The 27,800-nt window shown below is 46.0% G+C and overlaps 1 protein-coding gene across 2 annotated transcripts; it reads right to left on the bottom strand.

Moving 5' to 3' along the window:
* Positions 1–436: 436 nt before the first annotated feature.
* Positions 437–26,620, bottom strand: plpp3 (phospholipid phosphatase 3). Of its 2 annotated transcripts, none has more exons than XM_010872107.4 (7): positions 25,934–26,611; positions 10,746–10,903; positions 9,207–9,299; positions 8,930–9,117; positions 8,608–8,665; positions 4,487–4,663; positions 437–1,162 (listed from the first exon to the last, which is right to left on the bottom strand). In XM_010872107.4, exons 1-7 carry the CDS (start codon positions 26,040–26,042, stop codon positions 1,034–1,036), a joined length of 912 nt encoding a protein of 303 aa, XP_010870409.1. In that variant the 5' UTR covers positions 26,043–26,611; the 3' UTR covers positions 437–1,033. The 2 variants fall into 2 exon arrangements, with proteins under 2 accessions (XP_010870409.1, XP_010870410.1); XM_010872108.4 differs by lacking the exon at positions 10,746–10,903 and adding an exon at positions 11,264–11,418 and having other exon boundaries at positions 1,034–1,162; positions 25,934–26,620.
* Between the last annotated feature and the right edge of the window lie 1,180 nt (positions 26,621–27,800).

Genomic DNA, 27,800 nt, shown 5'->3' with positions numbered 1-27,800 from the left:
CATCTCTATCCAGGCCCAGTTTTTAAGTTATTCGTCTAGATTTTGCCTATGGGATAGGAATAAATGCTTAGAAATATAATAAATAGAACACAAGTCCCAATTCAAATCAATGAATAGCCTAGTAAACTAATTAATTTTGATCTTTGCTATGTAATCCAATTCCATGCATGAAATCCAGACAGATAACTTTTGAAAAAATGGGCCCAAGAGTCTAAATCTAGAGTACGCTATGTCAGCATCAACAACCTTTCCAATAGCTTCCTCATCTGGCAGTAAGTGGTGACAATCAACGAGGACTTGGATTCTAGTGCTGTAAGTTCTCCTGCTCTGCATCCTGTGTGGTGTTCTAGTAATACTGCAGTCATTAATATCGTTCCTATCACTAAGGAAGTTGTTATTATATGTTAAGGCCTCAGAGGCAGCTGATCAGTCATTCTTTCCGTCCTTCATCTATTCATTCATTCACTGACACATTCATATCTCTTTTTTCATTGGCTCTTTTTTGCCCTATAGTGTGGCTACTAAGTGTTCGGTTTCAGAGGCTCTGCACTGCTGTCAGTCCGTCTGTCTTTAACTTCGTCTTTTTTCAATTTCAAATCCAACTTTTTTTGCTCTAACTTGGGCTCACATCAGTATAGTAGTTATAACAATAGCAGTAAAGAGTATGAATGGTGGGAGTGGTCTCTGTAAGGCAGATCTCCAATAGCAGTAAAGAGTCTGAATTGTGGGAGTGGTCTGTGTAGGGCAGATCTCCAATAGCAGTGAAGAGTCTGAATGGCGAGAGTGGTCTCTGTAGGGCAGATCTCCAATAGCAGTAAAGAGTCTGAAAGGCGGGAGTGGTCTCTGTAGGGCAGATCTTCAATAGCAGTGCACTACTTTGGACCGCAAGTGGGATAAGTAGTGCACTATGAAACAGAGTGTGATTTGAGACATGGCCACAGTTTCTCTGGTCACTACATTCTACTGTCTGATGGGGGATTTACGAGTAGCACTGTGGTAGGCTTCTCGGTCTTAAGAAGTGGCAGGGCCTGTCTCACACCATATTGTGGTGGTTGTTCCGCTCGATGATGTCAGCGGGGGGGAGGAGCTCCTTCTTGATGGGAGAGGGAGGGGGCGAAGCAGGCTTCACACGTGGCTTGAACAGGTCAGACACATAAAACACCTAGAGAGAGGGAGAGAGAGATGTTAAAGTGCACCATCGTTGTCGTCATCATCATTCTCAACCATGGCAGGAAGCCTATAGGTTAGTAGCTTTGGAACCAAAATAAATATATGTAATTCTGCCATTGAGCAAGGCATTTAACAACAATTGATTCCCGCACCCTACTAGGTGGCCTCCTGCACCTCTCTAATATGGAGAGGTTTGGGTAAACACAGAAGGCAAATTGCAGTTGTAGCTTGTGTGTAATTGATGACTAAAATAATCATTATCACCAACATCATGAGAAGTAGCACACAGCCAATCAAGGAACCTCACCCATTTCCTCCCCCTCTCCCCACCCACTTCCTCCCTCCTGCCCCTCCCTCAGGTAGTGAGGTCAATACGCCCTGGCGTGAGAGGCAGATGGAGGAAGACAAACAGAAAGCCAGTCTCTTCCGGAGGTCACCGCTTTCTCCATTTCTCCCAGCAGCCCGCTTCTCCTGTGAGAGGCAGAGATACGGAGGTCCTGATGACATCATCAGCCAAACAGGAAACCGGGCAAGGCTGGGCAGGAAGTTGGCCTATGGATAAGACTCTTAGCAACGGGGTATTAGAGCCCATAGCAACGTGATATTAGGACTTAAGCCCTGAAGTCTTTTTTCCTCTGTCATTTTCCCACTCATTGGACCCTCCTTGGACTCTGTCATTCTCCCCCGCTTTCCTCCTTCTCCAATCAATCCAAACAGACTCAGCTGATGGAGACATCACGTTGAGTGGTTGATTCCAGACAGGCTGCGCCCTCATGATCCTTAATGACCATTGTCTCCACTATGACATCATCATAAAGAGGTCCTTAATGGACCCTGTCGGCTTGATAACACACAAGGACACTTCAGTAGATCAACAGGTCCTGTGTGTGTGTAGGTTAGTGGTTGATGTAAGAGTGCTTTGAGCGGAGTGATGAATATCGCTGGCCACTCCAGTTAAAGCAGTGGACCTCATTTCAAACCCCTTCCTTATACAGGAACGCATTCCAAACCCTTGACCTCACCAGAACCAACTCATCCAATCACTGCAGGTCTTGTCCCTCTGCAGACCACCTCTGACCTCTAACCCTTGGTTGATCGAAGGCTTATCACAGCGCAGAGGCTTCCTGCGCGCACAGACACGCACAAACCACCTCCCAGTCCATTGTGTGAGAAATGCCAACTCAGCATCAGACAATAGTGAAGAGCGGGAGTGTGCGCTCCTTAATGTGGTCCTACTGGAAACATGCCAAAGGAACATTTAGTCCAGGAGGAAGGGAGACGTCTAGTGTGTGTATTGTGATAGACATTGGATCAGACTTCGCTGCTGAGAAGGAGTGTTTCGTCAGATCCTGGCTCAAGTCATCCTCCTACTACTTCAATAACCCCAGTCTTAATATTGCAGTTCCTTAGCAGCTGGCCTTTTCCAACACCGAAGTACAGTTATTACCCGTCACACGATGTGACTCATTAAGACGCTGAGTCACACAGGAAATGACAGTGTCATACGTCAGGAAGGAAGTGAGGGTTTTTAAAAAATGTAAAACTCTCCCTGAGGGTAATAATGGCGCCTGACGCAACCCACAGATGTGTGTGTTTTTAACTCGCCCACAGAACTGCACACAGTGAGATAACATCAATGAGAAGTGTTTCGGATACCCAAATACTATAAATAAATATATAAGAATTAACAATAAATGCCTGTTTATAAACAGGACTGAATGTCTGTCTGTTTAAACAGAAGATCAGATTTTGTTAATTGCCATTGGGTTAAAGGTGGGTGATATCGGTACCTTCCTTTCTCCACTGTACCTTATTGCGAGGGTTGTATATGTTTTAAGTGTCATCTCCCCTTTCCCCCTCAGTCCCTATCTTTACAGAACTTCCAAAGTGATACCATATGTTTCAGGGTTTCTACTTTGACTACAGTGTGTCGTAAAACGAGCTAAGCCCACAGCCGACATTAGCAGGATTGAGTGTGTGTGCTGGGTTATTGGCTGTCTCATACACTGCAGGAGGAATAGCAGAGTTCTCCAAGGAATATACACATGCAGAGTGGAACACCACCACCTCTTCTTTCACCTCCCCTTCTCCCCGGGCCTGCCCTCCTCTCCTCTCCTCCTATCCCCTCTCATTCAAAGTTTAAACTCATCATCTGAAAAAACTTCAGTTGATGATGTTTGATGATTCTCTGTTTAATGTAAATGTTGCCTCAGATGACTGATGACTGACAGTGTTCCCAAGGCAACCAGAACAGCTAAGTGAGTTTGAATTGAATCAGAACCTCTCCTACAGCAGGAATGCCGAACCCAGTGTGTTCATGCTAGAGTTTTGATAAGAAATCAGAATCTGCTCTACGTTCAGGTTGACTGCTTTAAAGAAAGTTGGGGCGGTCAATACCCCTGCCCAATCCTGGACATGTGTGGGTGTTTAAAGGTAGTCAGAGCAGTGTATATGGCAGTGTCAGAGACATGAAGCTGAGCCCAGGCGCCTTGTTCACTTTATGAATCTAACTCATTCCATGGTAGTGGTTAGCTCCTGAATTAGGTACGTGTGTGTGTGTGTCTGTGTGTGTGTGTGTGTGGGTGGGTGTGTATTTATGTCATGCTGAACTGATAAAACCAGAGTTGCCAAATATAAAAAACCCAAAATAATTAACAAGCTCATTTCAGTTTCAAAGACAAATTCCCCCTCTCTCTCCCTCTTTATTTCCTTCTTTCTCTTTTATATTCACCCAAATGTTAACTTTCTTTGGCACCAAACGGCTTAGTACAGCTATGACGGTTACCAAAATCTTTTGGCATCAACCAAGACGATGTGTCACAACTAGGCTGCAGTATTGGGATTTACACACACACATACACACTCCTGGGGAGCTGGCTCCAGGAAATGTGCTATTTGTTAAAGGGAATCAGATTCTCTTCAGTGCCTGCTTTATATCACAGAAGGAGAAAGTTAAAGAGAGAGAGAGAAAGATGGAGGAAGAAGATTTCTGTCTTAATCTTTGTTATTTATTATGGCTTTTTATTTTCACATTGCTTTGGCCAACCCCTTAAAAATGTAAAACTTAAATTGAGAGAGGGAGGGAGAAAGAGAGTGTGGGTTGAGAGCAAGGATTCAAAGAAGAAAAAGGGAGTTGAAACAGAGGGAGTTGAGAGACAGTGGCAGAATGTCTTGTGGTTATTTAACGCTTCTCCTTATCACTCTCTCTCTCCCTGTGACCTGAGCTGTCTGATAACCTTAGTAGTTAATAATCAGTCTGTTTGTGTCTGTTTGTCTGTTTCTGTCTGTTCGTCTGTTTGCCCATGTGTGTACTCACTATGCAGTAGGCCACCAGTGCTCCCTGTACAAAGCCAGCCAGGACGTCTGTAGGATGGTGCTTATGGTCGGAGACGCGGGACAGGCCGGTGTAGAACGCCATCATCAGCAGCGTGAACTGGAGGAGGGGGCGGAGCAACCTGGCACCTCTCCACGTGAACCTGGACTGGAGATAGAACTGTTGGGGAGAGAGAGATGGAAATGTAAGTGATCAGCTATCATGACACAGCATTATGGTATATCACTAGGTGGATGCCTGTGGTGACAGGGGATGCCTGGGTTCCTCATGCTTCTTCATGTTTCCCTCTTCTCTTCTCCCCCATCCTATCCTGTTTGGTCACCTTCTTACTCCATGTTGGACTGAACAAACAGCTGTGTGTGTGTGCGTTTGTGTGTGAGAGAGAGAGAGAGAGAGAGTGTGTGAATGTGTGTGTGCGTGTTTGTGTGTATGTGGTTCCGATAGATAAATCACACTTTCAGCTGTATAAACACCATGACCACTGACAAATAAAACAACAAGTACCAAGTACCATTCAACGTGAACACTTTTCCCTTCATTAGAAAACCCCTAAACTACCGACTCACTCTGTCTAAACGTGATCAATTTTACACCAATGCAGAACCAAGACAGGAATGCAAAATAAACGGCCAAGGTCATTCTTGTTCTAATCCAAGAAAAAATAGACACACCCCAAAGTGACTTTAGGTCAGGACCCTTAAACTTCCTGTATTTCTTCTTCTCTCATAAGACTCAGACCTGTACTTCCTGCTTCATATAGCAAGACACAGAGTGCCTTCCTGCTTCCTATACCCAGAGACAGGGTGGGACCACCTTGGCCATGGTCTCCTTCACCCGTCCAGTCTTTACCTATGCCTAATCAGCAGACCTAACAATAGGCCAGCCTAGCGCCCACCGCACCCCCTTAAGGCACTGGAATCCCAGAGGAAGGCGTGGAAGTGTCTGAGTGGCTCTTCCAGGAAGACAAGCCCATTATTATTGTTGTCTTCGAGGAAGACTAAGAAGGTACCCTCCCATCCATCTCTCTCTCAGTCTGTCCTTCCATCCATGTCTCTCTCTCTCTCTGTCCTTCCATCCATGTCTCTCTCTCTCTGTCCTCTCTTGGATGTTTACAATTGTGGCTACCACAGGTCCAAGTGTGGAATTGGGGGAAAGGTGGCGTCCAAAGAAAAGGAAGACAATGTGTTGGTAATAGGCTGGGAGTGTCAAACAGGCTTCTTGACCCCAGACTGAGGAATGTCTTTTATAAGCACTCATCCTGTCAGATCCCTATTGCGTGTGTGTCCTTAGAAGAAAAAAAACACCATGAGAAAAAGTCTAAGCTCCATGACTCACGGAGAGGACGTGAAACCACAAGTTGGTGGTTTATTCGATATTTGTACTCAGAGAGACACTTTTACTCTGACTAAGCCACTCAGACAGATACAAAAACAACATAGACACAGGGTTGTAGCCTGAGCCCCACTCTATTTACATATATAAATGAATTAGCAAAACTACTGGACACAGCACCAGGTCCCACAATATGTATAATATAGAATTCCTGCTGCATGCAGATGATGGTTCAGATGTCTCCCACAGAAGAGGGTCTACACCACACTGGGAGGCAGGTAGCCTAGCGGTTAGAGTATCTGATCAACAACTGAAAGGTTGCCAGATCAAATCTCTGAGCCCCCGATGAAAATGATCTGGTTTTCACCCTGAGCAAAGAGCGTTAAGCCCAACCACCAAGTGAAGTCCCTATAATCAAAAAACTATTATTTAAATACCCTACATGAGTTCTGTCAAACAAAATGCCTAAAATGTAAATGTAACTAAAAAGACAAAGGTAATTACATTTTTAAAAACACATTGTCACAATAGGAACATAAGACATAGAACCCACACATTTTCTCAAGGGCTTTTTTCACAACCAAAACACAATACCAAATTGACAAACTAATAGAAATTGCCATTTTAGGAAAGGTTTAAAAAAAACTAAGAAACATCCAAAAGAGATCTTGCATGCAGAATTCTGCAGACACTGTACAAAAGTGACATGGAACAGAAAACAAACAGAAACAAAATAAATACTGTGAGAAAACAACAGAGATTGAGAGTGTGGGATTTGGGGTGGCAAATCCCACACTCTCTTCAAACACAGAGACAAGCCCCAAATAATGCCCACAGACAGAATTAAGTCAATACCAATGACGAATTTATACCTAATAAATTAGTCATTACATTTTATTACCACCTGGAAAAGACAAAGGATGATCAACATGATCGCATTCACCACTAAATTGCTCTAGATAACAGCTAAATGACTAACATTCCCAGCCATCATTCCACACCACCACAGAATGCTTGTAATTGTGCTGTTTACCACTAATTTTCTAAACCAGGGTCCCAGAGGGTGGGCTGTTGTGTGTGCTGAAGTGTGTCAGAACTGTCTAAACGGACCTGTTGTTCTGTTTCCTATGGACACTCTCCTCGCTCTCCTGTCACTTAAACACTCAGTTCTTCTCCCCAGAGGACTTGTTATTGGTTTCAATGTCAAGCGTGTGGTCTGGAGGCTCCCCTCTTTCCACCCTCTCTCTCCTTCCCTTCCCCCTTTTACACCCCCCCCCTCTCCTTCCATCCCTCCTCTACACCCCCTCCCTCCTTCCATTCCTCCTCTACACCCCCTCACTCCATTCTAACATAGTGGCTGTCAGACAGAGGCTTGGAAATACCCCAAACTCACTACCAAATACAACAAAATAATCCGGGAAGTACGATGGTACAACCTTGGCCAGCCATGACCTGCCTATTGCTATGCTGGCCCAAAACAACCTGGAGAGTCCACTGTGGGAAAGTCTGTGGTCTTACTAGAATTCCAGGAGGAATGGAGTGATGGGAAGAAGAAGAGAGGATGGATGGAGGCGGATCAAGCCACAAGAGGTAGAGAGAGGGAGAACAAAGAAGAGAGAAGGGGAATATGAGGAGGAAGAGAACATGGTTGAGCAACTTTAAGGGAGTGTGGGAGAGTTGGAGGGTGGGAGGGTTGGAGGGTGGGAGGGAGGGCTGGAGGGTGGGGGGGCATGGAGGGTAGGAGGGTTGGAGGGTGGCTGGGTGGGAGGGTTGGAGGGTGGGAGGGCAAGGAGGGTTGGAGGGTGGGGGAGGGTTGCAGGGTGGGGGGGCATGGAGGGTTGGAGGGAGGGCTGGAGGGTGGGGGGGCATGGAGGGTTGGAGGGTGGGGGGGTTGGAGGATTGGAGGGTTGGAGGGTGGGGGGCATGGAGGGTTGGAGGGTGGGGGACATGGAGGGTTGGAGGGTGGGAGGGCATGGAGGGTGGGAGGGTGGGGGGGTTGGAGGGTTGGAGGGTGGGAGGGCATGGAGGGTGGGAGGGTGGGGGGACATGGAGGGTTGGAGGGTGGGAGGGTGGGGGGGTTGGAGGGTGGGGGGGCATGGAGGGTTGGAGGGTGGGAGGGCATGGAGGGTGGGAGGGTGGGGGGGCATGGAGGGTGGGAGGGTGGGGGGACATGGAGGGTTGGAGGGTGGGGGGGTTGGAGGGTGGGGGGGCATGGAGGGTTGGAGGGTGGGAGGGTAGATAGATAGAGGGAGAACAAAGGTCTTTTTCATAGGCTGATGAATTCTGCAGCTCATTAAATCTACTTCCCATGATGCACTCTATCATCTGGACCTCCTCATTGTTTCTGTGTACTACAGTGTGTCTGAGAGAACAAGTGTGTGTGGATAACAGAAAGAGAAAGAGTGTGTCTAGCAGAGTGAGATACTGTGTGTGTGACAGGGAAAGTGTGTATGACAGAGAGTGAGAGACAGTGTGTGTGACAGGGAAAGTGTGTGTGACAGAGAGTGAGAGACTGTGTGTGTGTGACAGGGAAAGTGTGTGTGACAGAGAGTGAGAGACTGTGTGTGTGTGACAGGGAAAGTGTGTGTGACAGAGAGTGAGAGACTGTGTGTGTGACAGGGAAAGTGTGTGTGACAGAGAGTGAGAGACTGTGTGTGTGTGACAGGGAAAGTGTGTGTGACAGAGAGTAAGAGAATGTGTGCATTTTACAAATGGAGTGAAATGTTGTGACAAAGAGACGTGAGTTTGACAGGAGAGAGTGCTTTACTTACCGCCAGGTACAGCATGGTAAACATGGAGAATGAAGCATGTCCCGAGAAGAAGGATTTCCTGTAGAAAAGAAAACAGACAAGAAAACATTAGCCTGTGTGTGTGTGTGTTTGAGTGTGAGCAAGCCAACCAGTGTTGTGCTAGAAGTGTGTGTGTATGTTGCATAGAGAGTTTTCCTTAATTTCACTGATGGTGTGTTGGTCCAACAGCAGATGTCCCAGAGTGTGTCTTTTTCCTGTATCCTCACTGACCTGTTAATGGCTTTCACAGCTCCTTCAAATACTGTGTGTTTATATGTGAGTGTGTGTGTGTGTGTGTACTGACCTGGCCTCCTGTACTTTGCTCTCAGGACCAGTACAGGTGTACGAGGTGATGTACCCTTCAGAACAGTTGATGGTGGACCAGTCAGGTTTACACACGTCCAGAAAATGAGGTCTCATCCTGCCTACGGACACCTTGGCGATGTCAGTAAAAGACTGGCTGACGGCACAGCCAAATATAAACACTCCCACCTAGAGGACACCATACAGCCGTTGGTACAGAGGATCAATTCAGCAAGCTTGAAATATCTTTACAGTTTCCCACACCTTTCGGAACTCACCTGTTTGTAAAGAGAGGACACATAAGGATTCCCAATGAAAGACTTGGAACCTTCTCTTAGGTGATTAATCCTGTAGCATTCTCCTATTACGATCTATGGAGAGGAGAGGAGTGAAGAGGGGAGGAGGATATGGAAGGAGGTGAAAGGCATTGGACATTACAAACACACTCCCGATGAGGTTCTGATGAGTGATACTGTCAGCTATTATGCCGTTAGCTCAAACACACAGCGACAATGTCTGGTTAAATGAAAACAGATCTGGATCTGGGAGGATGAAAGAGGGACAGAGCATGGAAAGACAGAGACGGAAGATGAAGGTACGATGAAGAGATTGGGTGAGCATGGCCTGCCGTTCCCTTAGGCACCACTAGCATGAGGGCGTCAATGGTGGAGGTACAGTGTGAGGGAGAAGCTGAAGGAAGGATGGAGGGTGGATGGACCACACCTCTAACAGGCGGAGGTAAAAAAGCTGCCCTCTGGCTTTAGCTCAGTGGGTACACACTGTCTCATACAGAGCCCTTCCCCGCCGACCATGAACGGTGAATGCCAACGCACAGCCCTCTATGTAAAGTCCTCCTTCTCCCTGTCTCTCTATGTCCACTCAAATAATATTGACTTGGCCTCCTCTAAGACTGCTGGACCCCTGCACTGCATCTTCTCTATGCACTTACTGATACACATCCATCTTTCTCTCACACCATCTCTCCTCCCTCACCCACTGTCTCTCTCTCGCTCTCTCCATATCTCTTTCCATCTCACCCTTTGCCTCATCCCTCCTCCATCAGCCACTAACTCTCTCTCTCTCCCTATCACCCTCTGCCCCATCTCCATCTCTCCCTCATCTCTATCCTTCTCTCCTTCTCTCCCTCATCTCTGTCCTTCTCTCCATCTCTCTCCACACCAGTATCTCACCCAACAGGTCAGACAGTCTGTCAGGAATGTCGGCAGTGGGTGAAGGAGAGAATTCCCTGGGCTACACACAGCCAAGAGGCCACACTAGGAAAGGCCTTGTGCATTTGGTTGGTTGAGTCTTGTGTGTGTGTGTGTGTGTGTGTGTCAGAGTGGGGCTGGTGTCAGAATCACAGGAGACACCACTAATGACATACAGCTGTGTGAAACACGCCAGCTAAGCCACAATATGAGTACACACACTCACACACACTCCTGGTTTAAATAAGCTGAAGCGCTGAGCTGGTAGTTAGTGGAACAGAGCACAGTCTAAGGCCTGATATGGTGGAAGGGATTTGCACTACAGTGTGTCTGTGTTGTGTGTGCATCTGTGAGTGTGGTGGGAGAGGGATCTTGGGGGGTCCCGAGCCCAAAGGAAAAGCAACAGGGGGCATGGGAATGTAATGTATCACATCAACAGCTCAAACCAGGATTGTGTGATTCACATATACACACACACACACACACACACAAACATTCCCTCGCTCGCCTGTGTGGCGGTGGACAATGATTTCACAGACGCAGAAACCACACACACAGAGAAAGGGATGAGCACGGAGTGTGAACTGAGAGTAGGAGAAGTGGACTTACAGAGAGGATGGCAATAAGAATACCAGCGGCGCACAGGACAGGGTCGCTGATTGTATCTCCGTTTTTAAATGGGTAGAGGATGGACCCATCAGAACAGTAAAAACCTCTCCTGTACGGCTGAATGGTGCTAGTTTCTATAATCAGGAAGGGTAGGCCAGCTACACAGAGAGAGAGAAGGAGAGACAGGGAGAAGGAGAGAGAGGGGGTAAGAGAGACATAAGGACACTGGGTCAGTGACACGGACAGCAACGGTAGGTCGAGGGTGGGGCCGGGCTGCACCAGGGGACGATGGGATAGCGAAGGAGGAGAGAGGACCGGTCTGAGGAGGGGGGACAGTCGGTGGAGCTCAAACTGGCCCCGTCCCCCGATGAACTCCAACCTTGACCCTGCCGTTTAAACACTTCAACTAGCACGGTCCCGCTGGACCAGTTGACCTCCAGGGGCAGCCCCCCCTCACCCATCCCCCCTCTCCTCCCGGCCGTCCCCAGGCAGAGTGCTCCGTGGTGGGGCAGACTTACGGCCACACTGGGCAGAGTGAGCCCCACGGCGGTGAGGACAGAGGAGGGGACCGTGGAGTTCTTGTAGGAGTAGCGCAGACTGACATCGCTGCAGTAGAACCCTCGCTGGTACGGGCGTACCGAGGAGCGGTGGAGAGCCAGGCTTGGCAGCATTACTGCATACACACACACACACACACAACAGGTCAACACACAGTTACCAATCACACACACCTGAGCACACAGTCAACTCACCTTTGACCTGTGGAGAAAAGCCTACTCTAGCTAGCTATGTAAAACCTGGTAGAGATTAGCTGCTATCAGGACATTCATTAACCTTCGCAAACAACCTCCTGATAATTCGCTTGATCGGGCTCTATACCTATTTGCGTTTGGATTGAACTAATCCCATTAAATGAAGGAGTGACACTATATCTGTAGTACACGTAGTCCGTTTAGAATAGGTCCGGTTCCGTGTGTGTGCGTTTGTGTTTTTGTTCCAGTCTGTGTGTTCTGGCTCCAGAAAGCCTAACTCATTACGATGTTAGAAACCCAGCTACACACGCCACCACACACACAGTGGGAGGAACAACAATTCCAAATCTCTGATTGTAAACAATCAGAGATTTAACAGCAGACTGTTAAATGCAGCTGGTGGTTTACATGTCAGTGCTAAAGGGTTATGAAAATGTGCAGAAAGCGAGAACCACAAGGCTATGATTTCAAGCGTTCAACTCTTCTAATGAGGGTGTGTCGTGTGTCGGTGTGTGTTTGTGTGTGGGGGGGGGGGGGGGGGGGGGGTTGGGGGGTGTTATGTTCCTGAGATTATTGGTATTATTGAGATGACATCTGCTATATCCCATGACAGATCAATGGCAAACCACTCTAATATCTCTCATCCTCCTCTTCGCTTCGTCCACTTCCTGTCAACTCTTGACTATCTCCATTTAGGTTAATGTCTTTCTATCCCTCTCAATATCGTGCAGGCAGACACCTGCACGAACACAAGCCAACCACAAGCAGGACAGAGAGACAGGGGCATAGAGACCGTAAACACAGATCTCTCTAACACATACAGACTTCTCTTCACGCTTCACTTTCAACACACATATCCTGTTAGGCTTCTGCATACTAACCGGCAAGGCCCACTTAAGGACCTGAACCTCTTAAGCCTGTCTGTCCGTCCATTCATACTCTCCTTCTCCTAGTTTGGGGGGGATTCACATGCTAATGAGGAAACGTGAAAGCAGGTCATGGGTTTAAAGCAGGTCTCTCTGTCGGTCTCTCTCTTTCTCTGTTGGTCTCTCTCTTTCTCTCTGACGGTCTCTCTCTTTCTCTCTCTGTCGGTCTCTCTTTCTCTCGCTGTCGGTCTCTCTCTTTCTCTCTGATGGTCTCTCTCTCTCTTTCTCTCTCTGTCGGTCTCTCTTTCTCTCTCTGTTGGTCTCTCTCTTTCTCTCTGACGGTCTCTCTCTCTCTTTCTCTCACTGTCTGTCTCTCTTTCTCTCTCTGTCGGTCTCTCTTTCTCTCTCTGTCGGTCTCTCTCTCGGCCAAGTTAGATGCCAGTCTCTTATTATCCTGCCCACCGTGCTATCGCTATGAGAGTAGCCTGGTATGTAGGCATTTTCTCCACATTGCACCCCAATAGGGAGAGGGAGAGAGAGGGACAGAGAGAAGGGGAGCAAAGGAGGTGAAAAGAAAGAGGTGAATGGGCCTGCTGGATATATGAATTAAATGAAGTACCATACAGAGACCTCAGGAGAGATATTGAAGGAGAGTGAGAAGGTGAAGAGAAATAGGTGGCCAGGCCTGCTGGTTGTAAATGAAATAGAGAGACAGAGCGGTAGTGGTAGGATGTGGGTGGTTTTAAGAGCAGAGTGCTCTGTGCTATGGGGAAATTAGTCCTATCCGATTCTGTTATGCATTTCTCTCCTCTAGACTGAAAAAAACCACAGCAACACATTGGAGAGAAGGAGAGACAGATAGAGCTGGGAGAGTAAGAGAAAGGGAAATTATAAATAGTGTTTACACTATTGTTTCCAATATGAAACTTGTTATCTACTAACTACAATCTGGCCACTGCCAACCACACGTGTGTGTCTTTGTGTTTGTGTATTTTAGAGTGTGTGTGTATGTGTGCTTATTTGAGCATGAGCATGTGGAGAGATTACCATGCCGGCGCCTGTTTGATTGGCTTCCGGGGATAATTTTGGCATGGCGAGCTAGAATACAGATTCCTCCTCTCTGAACTGCCTTAGGTCCAAGTATATAGAATTACAACTACACCCTAATCGTGGGGGGGGGGGGGGGGGGGGGGGTGCGCAACAAGTGAATGATGGGACAAGTGGAGGAGAGGAGGAGGCACTGTGATCGGGAGGATTCAGCCCTGAACGTGGACAATGAGAGGCAAATGATGGAGGCACTATTTACCCTGGAAGTCTATTAAAACTATACTCCTTTTCTTCTTTCCCTGCATGAAGCAAAATCTGCTCGCTGTTGGGGAATCCCTAACTCAGCTCAGCCGTGTGAGAGGGTGGGTCGGAGGAGGTGCGCAGACTTGGGAGTTGGGGGGTGGGTCGGAGAGGTATACAGACTGGGGAGTTGGGGGTGGGTCGGAGAGGTATACAGACAGGGGAGTTGGGGGCTGGGTCGGAGGAGGTGTATAGACAGGGGAGTTGGGGGGTGGGTCGGAGGAGGTGTATAGACAGGGGAGTTGGGGGGTGGGTCGGACAGGTGTATAGACAGGGGACTTGGGGGTGGGTCGGAGGAGGTGTATAGACAGGGGACTTGGGGGTGGGTCGGAGGAGGTGCACAGACTTGGGAGTTGGGGGGTGGGTCGGAGGAGGTGTATAGACAGGGGAGTTGGGGGGTGGGTCGGAGGAGGTGTATAGACAGGGGAGTTGGGGGGTGGGTCGGACAGGTGTATAGACAGGGGACTTGGGGGTGGGTCGGAGGAGGTGTATAGACAGGGGACTTGGGGGTGGGTCGGAGGAGGTGCACAGACTTGGGAGTTGGGGGGTGAGTCAGAGGAGGTGTACAGACTGGGGAGTTGGGGGGTGGGTCAGAGAGGTGTATAGACAGGGGACTTGGGGGTGGGTCGGAGGAGGTGTATAGACAGGGGACTTGGGGGTGGGTCGGAGGAGGTGCACAGACTTGGGAGTTGGGGGGTGAGTCAGAGGAGGTGTACAGACTGGGGAGTTGGGGGATGGGTCAGAGAGGTGTATAGACAGGGGACTTGGGGGTGGGTCGGAGGAGGTGTATAGACAGGGGACTTGGGGGTGGGTCGGAGGAGGTGTATAGACAGGGGACTTGGGGGTGGGTCGGAGGAGGAGCACAGACTTGGGAGTTGGGGGGTGAGTCAGAGGAGGTGTACCGACTGGGGAGTTGGGGGGCGGGTCGGAGAGGTGTACCGAATGGGGAGTTGGGGGGCGGGTCGGAGAGGTGTACAGACTGGGGAGTTGGGGGTGGGTCAGAGGAGGTTTATAGACAGAGGTGAGAGAGTTTGCTACCTGACCCCTTTCTGGAGCTCTGATCCTTCATTTGGGTTCCGGACACAGAATGATCCTGAAGTTGCTCAATATGTAATGGAGCACTGCTGAAAAACAGCATGGGGTTAAAACTCCCAGCGTTACGATTCACAGACACACTACTCCTGTCCCTGTGTCTGGTGCATTAACCAGCTATCTGAGGGGAGTGGGGGGCCTGGTTGCTGGTTGGCTCCGATAAGCTGTGTCTATGTGTCTCTGTGTGTGTGTGTGTGTGTGGCGGGAGAGGAATTGTGTGAAGAATGGGTGGCTGGGTGCCATGTCCGTTAGCCCTGCTGCATTGTTCAGATCTGACCCGTCAATAACAGTGTATGTGAGAGAGAGTGTGGGTGAGTGTGGGTCAGTGTGTGGCTGGACCTCTGACAGCAGCTAAGGGGGAGACAGATGATAATTAGTGGGGGTTTCAACAGGGTGATCCCAGCAGAATGACTTCCAGTAGACACTTGTCCACACTGGTAAAAGGGTTACATTTTCCTGGAGAACCAGCCCCTACAGGCAGCGGTGACTGCTGTTAACTTTAAAATGCAGACAAACGTTGCAAAGCCGTGTAAAGACATGTTTTATGTCTTTCCAAACCCTATCCATTAACCAAGGCACATTTTAATGAAGAGGCCTAGAAACCTACTTCTCCAATAGAAACCCCTAACAATTGCAGGTGATGTCATGGCAACTAGCTAGCACAGGTCATGTGCAGAAACACGCCAAGTCTAACGACCATGTCACACCTGTGGCAGGTCACCATATAAATGGCTTATTTTATTTTTTATCATTGAAGTAATGACGGTTTCCACTACTTAAGACATTGGTTTGAATCTAGTATTATATTTATAGTTTTAGATAATGTAAGAAATACAGCCTTTTCGTATAGTGGTCTCTTTCATGTCTTTCACGAGCCCGTCAAAAGTAAATTCCACAATAACAAAATAAGAATAACAACTAAGGCGTTTCTCACTTCAATGTGTTGACTTATAAAACCCCACATCCTAGTTTGGTCTGTGGATTCTGGATTCAAAATGCTCCTGAAAGTCCTGCGATTTTGCGATTTTTTTAGTTAAATAAAGGTTGTGCCTGAACCATAATACCTAGCCCTACCATAGTACCAGAGCTTGGAACTAAACCGTTAATCATTAATTAACAAAGTAAATTATGTCACGTTTAAGTTAACTGCAAAAATTATTGGACTAATTAACTTCCATTACATTTAACTTCCGTTAACTCAAGTCCACTAACCCAAAAACATAATAAATATAATTTTAAAACCCTCTAGATTTTTGCTTCAGTCTGGAGTGGGGAACGAGACCAAATCCAATGCTTGCTTTGCTCCATATCTACATTTTATTTTAAAAGTCAAACATTTATTTCTCAGCATTAAGATTGCGTGCAAGTCTCAAGGCTTCAGTTTGAAGGGCAAGAGCGAAAAAAACACTCAGGAACCCTTGTATTACTCGCAAACAACTATTCGTGTTGTAAACAACATCTGTTATTGGCCAACAGAGAATGTCTCTCTAGTATCTGTGAAATGGATTGGCTGTTCATTGTTATGCTGAGGTGAGTCACTTCACTTTACGTTGCCTCACCTTGACAGAAAAAGACAAATGTGATGTCATTTAACTTTCTCAGGAAGTCAGGAATCCAATGGAAAAACCGCAATGTTCTAGCACATACAGTTAAAAAATTCTCTGAAAAAACATTACATTTTTGTGCTTTGTTACATGTTCTTAGGTGTTTTTTAGAGAAAAAAACAGTTTTTATAATAAAAATGTACGCTAATGTTTATCGCTAACTTCCGTTACATTTTTTATGATTTAACTGATTAACGGTAATTGAAGTTAACATTTTGGTGAACAGATTAACGGTTAACAAAGTCAACTTTTTGATTGGATAACTTTAAGCTATGCATAATATCCAAACCCTAACCATAATACCTAACCATAATACCTAGCTCTAACATAATACCTAACCCTACTATTATACCTAACCCTAACCACAATACCTAACCCTAACCACAATATATAACCCTACCATAATAACTAATCCTAACCGCAATACCTAACCCTACCATAAAACATAACTCTAGCATAATACCTAACCCTAACCACAATACATATCCCTACCATAATACCTAACCCTAATCACCCTCATGCAGGGTTGATGTCTATCTATTACAAATTGTCTCATCCTTAATCTACACATAGAAAAGTTTACTTTCACGTCACTCACAGATCTCCCCTGGAATACCGTTGAAGCTTTACACCAGACATGTCCGTGAACGCTTGATGGGTTTCCATGGAGATATACAACACAGTAATGTTCTGTAACATATTGTTTAACAACTTGGTTGTCGCCAACCAAAACTTCATTGTCTAACTTGGTCACATATGCAAACTGTTACAGACAATTGCCAGTTGAATTTTGGGTAGAACATGTCCCCCTGTGTGTGTGTGGTAAATGACTGCAGTGTATCCATTTAAAACTGGGGTGGCATTTCTGTATTTCATGCACAGACACACACACAGACACACACAGACACACACAGCTCCGTTGACATGAAGGTATGTGCGGACCGCGAGGTTCTCTATCGGATTGTGCTATTCTACTTTGCGGGGTGATTGCGAGGTTAGGGTTTAAGGGTCAGGGGTTAAGGGGTGAACCCTTATACAAGACCAGTGTTAGAACTGAAATACTGTCTGACAGTCAAAAAAGAAAATGCTACTTTAAGTCCTTTTAATCGTTCCTAAAATTACTCATTCCAAAATCAACCCAAAAAGGTTATATAGAAAGGTCTTATAAGGGTTCCCCAACAGTTCATATTTGAAGAAACCCAAAAAGATCATCCAAAAACGGTCACTTTTTTGAGCGTACCAAGAGACATAAACACCTTTAACTAGCAAGCAACAATTTCGCCTCTCTGTGTAAATTCTACTCCAGAGCTGATCTCTGTATCTCTGTTTAGAGAGCTTTGTCTGTGCATGCTGCTGATGTCACACACACACACACACACAGACACACACACCAAGACAAGCTGCTGTGTCAGCGGAACGGTGTACAGAGTGAATGGCCCCCTTTCTCCTGCAGTGAAAGGGCAGTCAACTAGGCATGGACCAGAGCTCGGCAGGGTAGGGGGGCGCGGCTCAAACATGTGCTTACTCTGGGAGATTTTATTCACACCAATAAATGACTAGCCTTTTACACACAGGCATCTAAAAGGACAGCCTCTAGGCAGGGGTTCTTTACAGACAGGCAACTGAAAAGGACAACCTTTTGGGTCCATTCTCCAGCTCCTCTAACCCCTGACCTTCAAGCCTTAACCCCTACCCTTGACCTCTAACCCTTTAGTGTTTTTAGATCTGAAGGAACTCAAACTTCTCCCCCAATCCTTTCTCAGGGGGAAAATAATGATACTGTTCTCTACAGAATGGGGGGCATGGCATTTTTGAGGGTATGCTTCAGGGCTAAAAGTTGTTTTGATCTTCCACCTGCTATTGTGCCTGACCACATTCGGAGTGCAACATGTATAGGCTGGTTATATAGTAAAATAGGCTGGTAATATAGTAATATTGGCTGGTTATATAGTAAAATAGGCTGGTAATATAGTAATATTGGCTGGTTATATAGTAATATAGTCTGGTAATATAGGCTAGTAATATGTTAATATAGGCTGGTTATATAGTAATATAGGATAGTTTTACATCAATATAGGCTGGTTTTATAGTAATATAGGCTGGCAATATAGTAACATAGGCTGGTTATATAGTAACATAGGCTGATTATATAGTAATATAGGCTAGTTATATAGTAATGTAGGCTGGTAATATAAGCTGGTTATAGTAATATAGGCTGGTTATATAGTAATATAGGCTGATAATATAGGCTGGTTATATAGTAATATAGGCTGGTAATATAGGCTGGTTATATAGTAATATTGGCTGGCAATATAGTAATATAGGCTGGCAATATAGTAATATAGGCTGGTTATATAGTAATATAGGCTGGCAATATAGTAATATAGGCTGGTTATAGTAATTTAGGCTGGTTATATAGTAATATAGGCTGGTTATATAGTAATATATGCTGGTTATATAGTAATATAGGCTGGTTATAGTAATTTAGGCTGGTTATATAGTAATATAGGCTGGTTATAGTAATATAGGCTGGTTATAGTAATATAGGCTGGTTACATAGCCGTCTGCCAGGCCGGCTGGGCGTTCCTCTATTGTTCCCTTGATGGTATTATTACCCTGTAGGACAAAGAGCAGAACTGGAGAGCGGAGCTGGATTTTCTTGCAAACAGAATGATGAATCTCCACCCCTCCTCTGTCCTTCCATATCTCTCCTAGCTCCACCCATACTTAGCCCCTGGCCGCTGCGTGAGACGCTCAGAGCATCGGTGCCCCAGCTGTCACCGAGGACAAAGTTGAGAGTTAGCCCAGATAGGGTGGCTCTGGGCAGGAGACTGCATTGAAACCCACATGTGTGTGGGATTGAATGTGCGTGGGTCCGAGTGTGTGCGTTTCTTGATCAAGACAATGGGTGTTAAACCAGGGCCTGGGTGTGAACCTTCTCGGTATTGTTCTCCGGTCAAGCTGTGAGCCTTTCCTCTACAGCTCTCTGTATGTAAACAGGATAGAGAGATGGAGATAAGACTTAACAACCATATAAAAGCTTCAGAGCAGATAAGACCGCAACTAAACAGTTTTATACACAGACCACACTCTGTAATGCCTGACTCACGGACCCTACAATGGAGTTACTGAATGACCAACGAAAGACCTGAGGTACAGTTGAGATGATAAAACGTATGACACCAGCTAAACTGACCACACATCATGGACAGCGTTTATTAAGATAAGGGTGTACATTTCTTAATATGGGTGTATGTTAATTGGACAATTGAAAACTGGCTACAGCATCCATAGTAGTTGCAGTCATTAAGTGGGTTATGAATAAACAAAGACAGCAATGCACATAAATGTTATAATAAGGTTCAGTTCATTTTCTGATAATTCAGTCAACTGATCAGCGCTACACTGAAAACACAAGCAGAGAGATAAAAGAACAGAGGAACTCTATACCTCCATCTATCTCTCTCTACATGCCCATTTCCATTCACATTTTAGTCATTTAGCAGACGGTCTTAAGCCGAGCCGCCCTAAGGCTTCAGACAACCACACAGTTTAGTGGTAAGTGCAGTCTTGTCAATGAGTTAGTTATCGGCAAAGGTCAGTGCTTGAAAGAAGACCATACAAATAATAAATGTAAAACATAAACTTAACAAGAGACAGAGTTAGTTTCAAGCACTGACCTTTGCCGATAACTAACTCAGCTATATTAAGTGCTCCATGAAAAGGTGAGTTTTCTGATGTTTTTGGAAGATAGGCAGATAGTGTCTCTATCCTAGCCTCCAGGGGAAGGTGGTTCCACCATTGCGGTGCCAGGGCAGAGAACAGTTTTGACCATGTGGATCAGGAACTGCCGTGAAGGGGTCCGGACAGGCAAGAGCTCAGAGGTGGCTGAACGAAGAGCCCAGGTAAGGATGTAGGGTTTGGGCAGCTTGAACTGGAAGCCGGAGTAGTGTGACTTCATTAGTGACCAAAAGAGACCAGACGCATTCAAAAGAACAATTGTTCTTAAAAAGAAAACATTGCCCCACTAACAGAGAGAGAAGAGAGAGAAACAGAGAGAAAGGGAGGCACAGGGGAGAGAGAGACAGAGAGAAAGGGAGGCACAGGGGAGAGAGAGAGACAGAGACAGAGAGACAGAAAGGAAGATCAAGAAAGGAGCGGTCAGATGTTTAGAAACACATATTTCGTACCCAAACTTTAACCCGCACCTTAAACACACTTCCAACCATCCTGAAATTATAATCAAAGAGCTGAAAACAGTTTGTGGAGGAAAGACAATGACACGCGCACGCACAGTTACACACACATAACACAGGGAGATGGGAGAGAAGAGGACAGTTCATGTGAGGCCTCGTCATCATTCACACCAACTCTATCACCCGGGCTGCTGCATACAGCATGCAAGGGACCGCATCTGCAAGCACACAGCTGCTAACTCCAAACACACACACACACACACACACATTCAACATCTCTAATGACCGCCCCGAGGCCTCAGAAACCCCAGGAGTGTAGGATTCTCATCTAGCTGTATCACCAGTGGCCTCACACACCAGCTGTGACTGTGTCGTGTGTGTGTGAGAGGGAGAGAGAGATATAGTCAATGTATCCAGTAGCCAGAGACCAGGTGGCTGTTTAAAGTACATACGGGCCTGGGCACAACAGCTTGTTAAAGGGCTACTTCAATTATTTTACAATAAACGGACCAGGAACATTTAAATTGAATTATATTTCATTCATCAGTGCAAACTTTCTCCAATGCTAGTCAAAAATACATGAATTTTTACCAAAAAAGAATGTCAAAATCAACTGAAATGAACACTTGCTTTAATTTACCTAAACATGATTTAGTGAAAAGCATGTTCACAGGCCTCGTCACTAGTTAGCTGAAGTTTGTAACAGCTGTTCAGTGTGGTTGTGTGTGTGAACCTTGGATTAGAGTTTGTCTTAGAATACTTTCTCACACACACACACACACACACATCCTGGGAAGTCCTTGTGCCTTATATGTAGGTCGGTGTAGTTGACATGCTAGGATCTGAGTCTGGTTATGTAATGTGACAAGTAAAACCATAGAAAAAGCCTCAGGCCCTAACTAACCTCCTACAACACAACACAGTCCAGACGTCCAATCACCACAGCACGCCCATAGACCGAACCTCTAGCAACTACACAATACTAGAATTAAACCTCGATGTTGCGGTTGCCATGTAATTATAATACAATATTATAATACAACTATGAATGATTATAATTCATAAGGCAAAACAACTAAAATACCACTATATCACAGTAGCAGAATAGAAACCTACCCATCCACCATAAACACTGTTTTCACATCTATTATTCTGCTTAAGAAGTGTAGTGAACCAATGCAAAGTAATGTAAATGAACGCAGCCAAGAGTACACACTGTGTGTGTGTGTGTGTGTCAGGCAAAACACTGCAGCCACTTCACTACAACAGCCTCTGCAGCAGAACGCAGCCATGGATGAGAAACGATGAGAAATGAGCAGGGGCAGAGATAACATGTAATCACCAAATTACACTAGATTACATAGATTATACATTAAATTACACATCAGCCTGTCTAATGAATGCAAGCATTTCTCTTCTGAAATACAGCCGGCAAAACTTGCCAGTAGGTTGTAACCCTGCCAATGACTGCCACAACTGTCTGTCTGTAGTTTTTGGGCCGAGTTAGGCCATTGTGTGTGTACTTGAGATTCTATCCACTTCACTGTAAACACAACTGGGTTTGGTCGATACAAGACGAAGAGCACTGCACACAACAATTAACCCTAAATCGGTGTTTGGTGGTGATCAGTGTTCATGTGTTTACTGTCGCCATATGAGCCATCTATGGTTAGATTAGCCAACCATCCAGCAGGCGCCTTCTTAACACTAACCCCTCCAGCCTGCCTGTAAACAACACACACATATACAAACTGTACAGCCCATTACTACCACAGAACCTACACATTCCTCCCTCCAGTCTACAAGGTGCCACTCTTTCCACTAGAGAGGGAAGAGGAGGGAGAATGGGGGAGGCGGAAGGGAGGGAGGGAGGGGGCTGGCCGGCTGGAAATGGGGTTACAGGGAGGTAGAACGGGGGGAGAGGGATTTGGGGGGGACTGGAAAGCGGACGGTATCACGTTTCACAGCGACGTGAGCCACACCTATGTCCGACTGACACTACCTTTCCGTTTCCCACCCTTTCCTGAGTACCCCTAAACACACACCCACACACACCATACGCCAGATGTCACATCAAGGGAACGTGGTCCTGAGGAGGAATGTAAAAAATTCAAGAACATATTTCTACTTGGTCGGTCAGTCAGTGTGAGAAAGGTGTTAGAGGAGGTAAACGCCTGGTGGCGGACTGCAGGTTTAACCTGACACACGTGACTGAATGGGGTGAAATGGCTGTAATGTAACATATACATATATATATAGGTCTTAACTGGAGGTAATGCTACAGGAAGGTTGATGCTATAGGTTGCTTCCCCCGGGCTACTCTCTCACTCGCCTCCCCTGGAGACTGACGTCAGGTCTCGCTGCGCATAAAAACACACGCAGCCTTAAATCTCATGTTCTGTTAATGGTCATATCGTAACAGGGCTGATCTCATCCGTCCGCATTGCAAAATGAATGGGAGAGGTTTCTCTGCTCAGATTAAACAGATTGGTCGCTAGAGATATTTTCTCAGCATTTACTTTCGCTGGTTGTTGCTTTCTGAGAAGCAGCCAATGGGATTAGAAGTCCAAGAGAAAAGAGGAGGGGAAAATGGAATTTAAATTCTGAGAAAGACGCCAACCTTGAACAGCTTCCAAGCGCTAGTCCAAACATGCACACACACACACAAAACCAGAGACATACACAAACATAGACACACACAAACACCAGAGACACACACACACACAAAGCAGTTACAATCCCATTGTGAGGCTGTAAAGAGGTCTGAGGTAAAAGGTCTGTTTTTAAAAATGATGTTTCCTAAAAAGCACATTGTCTCTGCACCAAGAGAAAAAAAGGGTTCTTACAAACAGCCGCCGTGTCAACACATTCACTGTCAAACAGCCCTGCGACACTGTGTCTGTGTTTTCTAACTTTCGAGCTGCTCCTTTAGGTTAAACAGATGCCGTATACTGTATCTCCAAGTATGGGATACATGCGCTGTGCTCAACTGTTATCTCTACAGTAAACCTGTCTGTCTCAATCACTTTCTAGACTGCCTGGCAGCGTAGAAGCGGTTTTTGTATCAAAAAAGCGCACATCACAATTTTTTGGGCTGTAGGTAAACTCAAAGTAAATAAATGTGATAATAATTCTACATTCCACTGTTCATGCACCAGATTGTGTGTAGAGTCTACCTTTTATTTATTCTCTCTGATTGATCACAGAGGAACAGGAGATTTAACAGTCTGTCTGCCTAGATTTTGTTCCTCAGCAGTCTTTCAGTGTTGGGGCTGTGGTCTGAGCCCTGAGGTTCTCCTGCATTGCCATCTGAGGTCCATCTCACACACATGCACACTCTCGGATGAGGACAAAGCCCATTCACAATAAAACATTCTTCAAGTCCTTCGCAAATTCCCATTCCACCTCCCCCCTTTCCTCCGCCCAGATAGCCCCCCTCTATCTCCTCTCCTCTTTCACTAGATCCCCCCTCTCCATCCCTCCCTCCCTCATCCCCACGCCACTAAAGCAGGCCAGCCAATCAAAAACAGACAGACTGTCCATGTTTTGCATCACAAAGAGAGTGTTGCGTGTTTGTGTGTCTGTAACCGCGTGTGTGCGTGCGCTAGTTTCCAACAACAAGCACAATGTGCCTCTGCTTGTGTCTGTAACAAGGAGGAAGTTGGTTTGGTGAGGAAATGTACTCCACATGGATTCAAAGACTGTCAACTGAGTTTATGTGGAACAGTGTATCTGTGTCTGAGTTTATATGCCACAGATGATAGGGTTATGACTGTATCTGTTTTTCTTTTAAATAAGCAATCCAAAAGAAATATAGCCATAATAGTGTCTGGCATAATTTTTCCTAGACTGAATTCAGTGGTGCCAACAGGAAGACAATGAGCAACATCAGATCAGATTTGGATGAGATGTTCACAACGGTTATATGAAGACATTGTGCTCTATCAGATGTTATGGTACTTAGCTTTCACCTGCTTCCCTGCTGATGTCCCATGCATATCTCTCTCTCTCCAGAATACAGAGGATTTACAGTGGAGAGGCATTTCCCCTGCCTCACAACACATGTTTAAGCAATTACTCCACACATTCACTCTGACAGTGAGAAAGAAAAGGAGAAAGAGAGAGAAGAGACTGATCTGCTGTAGAGTGATGGGGGGCAGCTGAAGGGGATTTGCTGTTGGGTTCTGGGAGAGAATTTGTAAAGTTAGGCTTGACTCCCTAATCCGTCTCTCAGAGAAAGCGGTTGAGAAAGAAAGAAAAGCGGGAAACGAGAGACAAACAGAGTAGCTGGCGTCTGAAACACTCAAGGGGGGTCTGCAGTTGAAACAGGCCATCATCACTTCAGAAACAAACACACAAACACTCAAACACACAAGCACACAGCACTGCCTGGCTTGACCCATCCTCAACACTGCCCTGTAACTAACATTACATGGGTATCTGGCACATCATCACATTCCATGTTCTGTCTCCATTTCAATTCAAATGTGTCACGATTACATTTCTCTAGTTAGAAGGCAAGTGGAGTAATAGGTGAGAAGGAGAATGGCTGGTAGGGAGAGGGGCTGGCAGACAACTATAGTCAAGCTACAACACTTCAGACATCCACAACATTTTGAAACTCTGGCCATAGACACAACAGGCACACACATTGGGACTTTTCTCGCCTTAAATTTTAAATAATTACATTTCCAATGGAGGCCGGCAGCGGTTTTTAGACACTGACTACATTTATAAACGATTTGATTTAATTGCAACGTAATACATTGAGTTAGGTCGATTCTGATAAGAGTCCGTATTGTTTCGTCAAATCGTGTTTTTTATGACACCGAATTAACGTGTTTCCAAACCAGATCACGTCAACAACCAGTGTTCTCTCTCAGCCACAGTAAACGGAGTCCCGTGGTTCTGGTTTCTCGCCCTCTGACTGAAGTTTTACGTTCTTATCATGTTAACGATAAGTGTGTTAGGTGGACCTGTTGCCGGTTGTTATATCTGACATTTAATATAGTCAGCTATCTCTGTTGATTTATTGGATGCATGCTGTGTCCTAAGTAACCCCTGCTCTCTCTTTGGGCGGCGTATCCACTCCCAACTGCCTCTTTCTCTGTGATAACATTCTGACAGTGGTTCTGTTTTCACTGATAACGGCACCCATACGATGAGCACTGTTTTAAACATCTTGGTCACATTGTGTTAATTGTTGTACAAGTGCATGCATGTGTTATGAATTATCGTTTGTTATATGCCACACATAGCGTGTGCTGTTTGAAGTGATGTTTTTCCCTTCACGTGTAATACAGCATTCAATGCGGTCCAGTAAAAACTCACCTAGTAGCAAGCAGAAGAGGTCAAGTCCTATTAACAGTTTCCTCTTGGTGTTATCGATGCCGTTGTTGTTGTTCAATGATGTCCCTCCGTTTCTTGTCTGTTGTGCCATGGCTATCTCATACAAAAAACTGTTGCATGGAAGAATCCCGTCTTCAGTTAAAATCCCACCAGCGCGCCAAACACAAACTAAATCACGTTATTTAGTCCGTCAAGTTTCCCAACCCGAGAATAATTGAATGTCACTGAGTAGCCAACTATGGGAAACCAGCTTCCTAAGAGATCCTTTACTTTCTGTCACCACCAACGATGCGATGCCTCGTATGCCCGAAACAATATATATATATATATATACAATATGTATACATATACACACACAATATATAGATAGATAGAAATATGACTTAAGAACCCTGACCTTTCCGCAGAAGTCTAAAGTAGGCTCAGATGCGGTAAAAAAAACCTTGCGTCTGTTAGGTCCACGCTTTGTAATGGTGAACGACTGTAACGGTGCTATAATGAATGAAGCCTGCTTCTCTCCTCTCTCTATTCAGCTTCAAAGCCTGGCAGAGAATTGCGTTCTGATCGCAGAGAGAGGGACGTTAGTTTTATCAACCCTTTCTCTCCCCCCCACCCCCCTCTCTCTTCAAGTTTCCTTTCAACAGCCTCCGGCACAGCCCTCCTCTCTTCTCTGCTATGGCTCAGTAATCAGCTCCAGACCTGCTAGAAAACTTTCTCTGGATCTGGATAAGAGCACTGCTCCCAGCGGCAGGTTTGGGCACAGCCGCGCACCACGAAGAGGCTTCGGTGGCCCCCCGTCCGTCTGACTACTAACCTACGGTCAGGCGTTACTAATGCAGAAAACATCGGCCAAATATCTGGGGCCGTGTTCAGTTGGCATGAAACGGATGAAAACGTTCAGACATTTGGGGAAATGGGGGTATCTGAATGTGTCCAAAGAAACGCTCGTTTAAAAAGTTTTTGCATTATGATCACTTATGGATAACATTTCGAGGTCCTTGTTTAGGCCCATCTGTTCGCAACGTTCTAATTGCACCCACGTGCATCGTATCCACTAACCCTGGCCAGTGCGTGATGCAACACGTATGTTCACGCTGAATACATGGTTCTCTCCCCGTTCCTATTTGCAAGCTTGTTGCATAATTTGGATTGCTGTTGTAAAGCCATTGGAACGTTCAACTTAGCCATCTGAGAATTTAGAGCGCCAGGACGTGCCTTGGAGGTTCGCATGGGGTTGTGTAGTGATCTTCACAGGTGTGGCATATCAAGATGCTGATTGGACAGCATGATTATTGCACAAGTGTGCCTTAGGCTGACCACAATAAAAGGCCACTCTAAAATGTGGAGTTTCACTGTTTTGGGGGGTCCCGGGGGGGTCCAAAACCCATTCAATATCTGGTGTGACCAGATTGCCTAACGCAGTGCAACACATCTCCTTCGCATAGAGTTGATCAGGTTGTTGATTGTGGCCTGTGGAATGTTGGTCCACTCCACTTCAATGGCTGTGCGAAGTTGCTGGATATTGGCAGGACCTGGAACACGCTGTCGTATACATCAATCCAGAGCATCCCAAACATGCTCAATGGGTGACATGTCCGGTGAGTATGCTGGCCATGCAAGAACTGGGATGTTTTCAGCTTCCAGGAATTGTGTACAGATCCTTGCAACATGGGGCTGGGCATTATCATGCTGCAACATGAGGTGATGGTCGTGGATGAATGGCACAACAATGGGCCTCAGGATCTTGCCCCGGTATCTCTGTGCATTCAAAATGACATCAATAAAATGCACCTGTGTTCGTTGTCCATAACGCACGCCTGCCCATACCATAACCCCACCGCCAACATGG

The sequence above is a fragment of the Esox lucius genome, chromosome 8, assembly GCF_011004845.1.
Source record: "Esox lucius isolate fEsoLuc1 chromosome 8, fEsoLuc1.pri, whole genome shotgun sequence".
Classification (NCBI taxonomy): Eukaryota; Metazoa; Chordata; class Actinopteri; order Esociformes; family Esocidae; genus Esox; species Esox lucius.
Note: the sequence above shows the minus strand (reverse complement) of the source record. Positions and strands in the feature narration are given on the sequence as shown.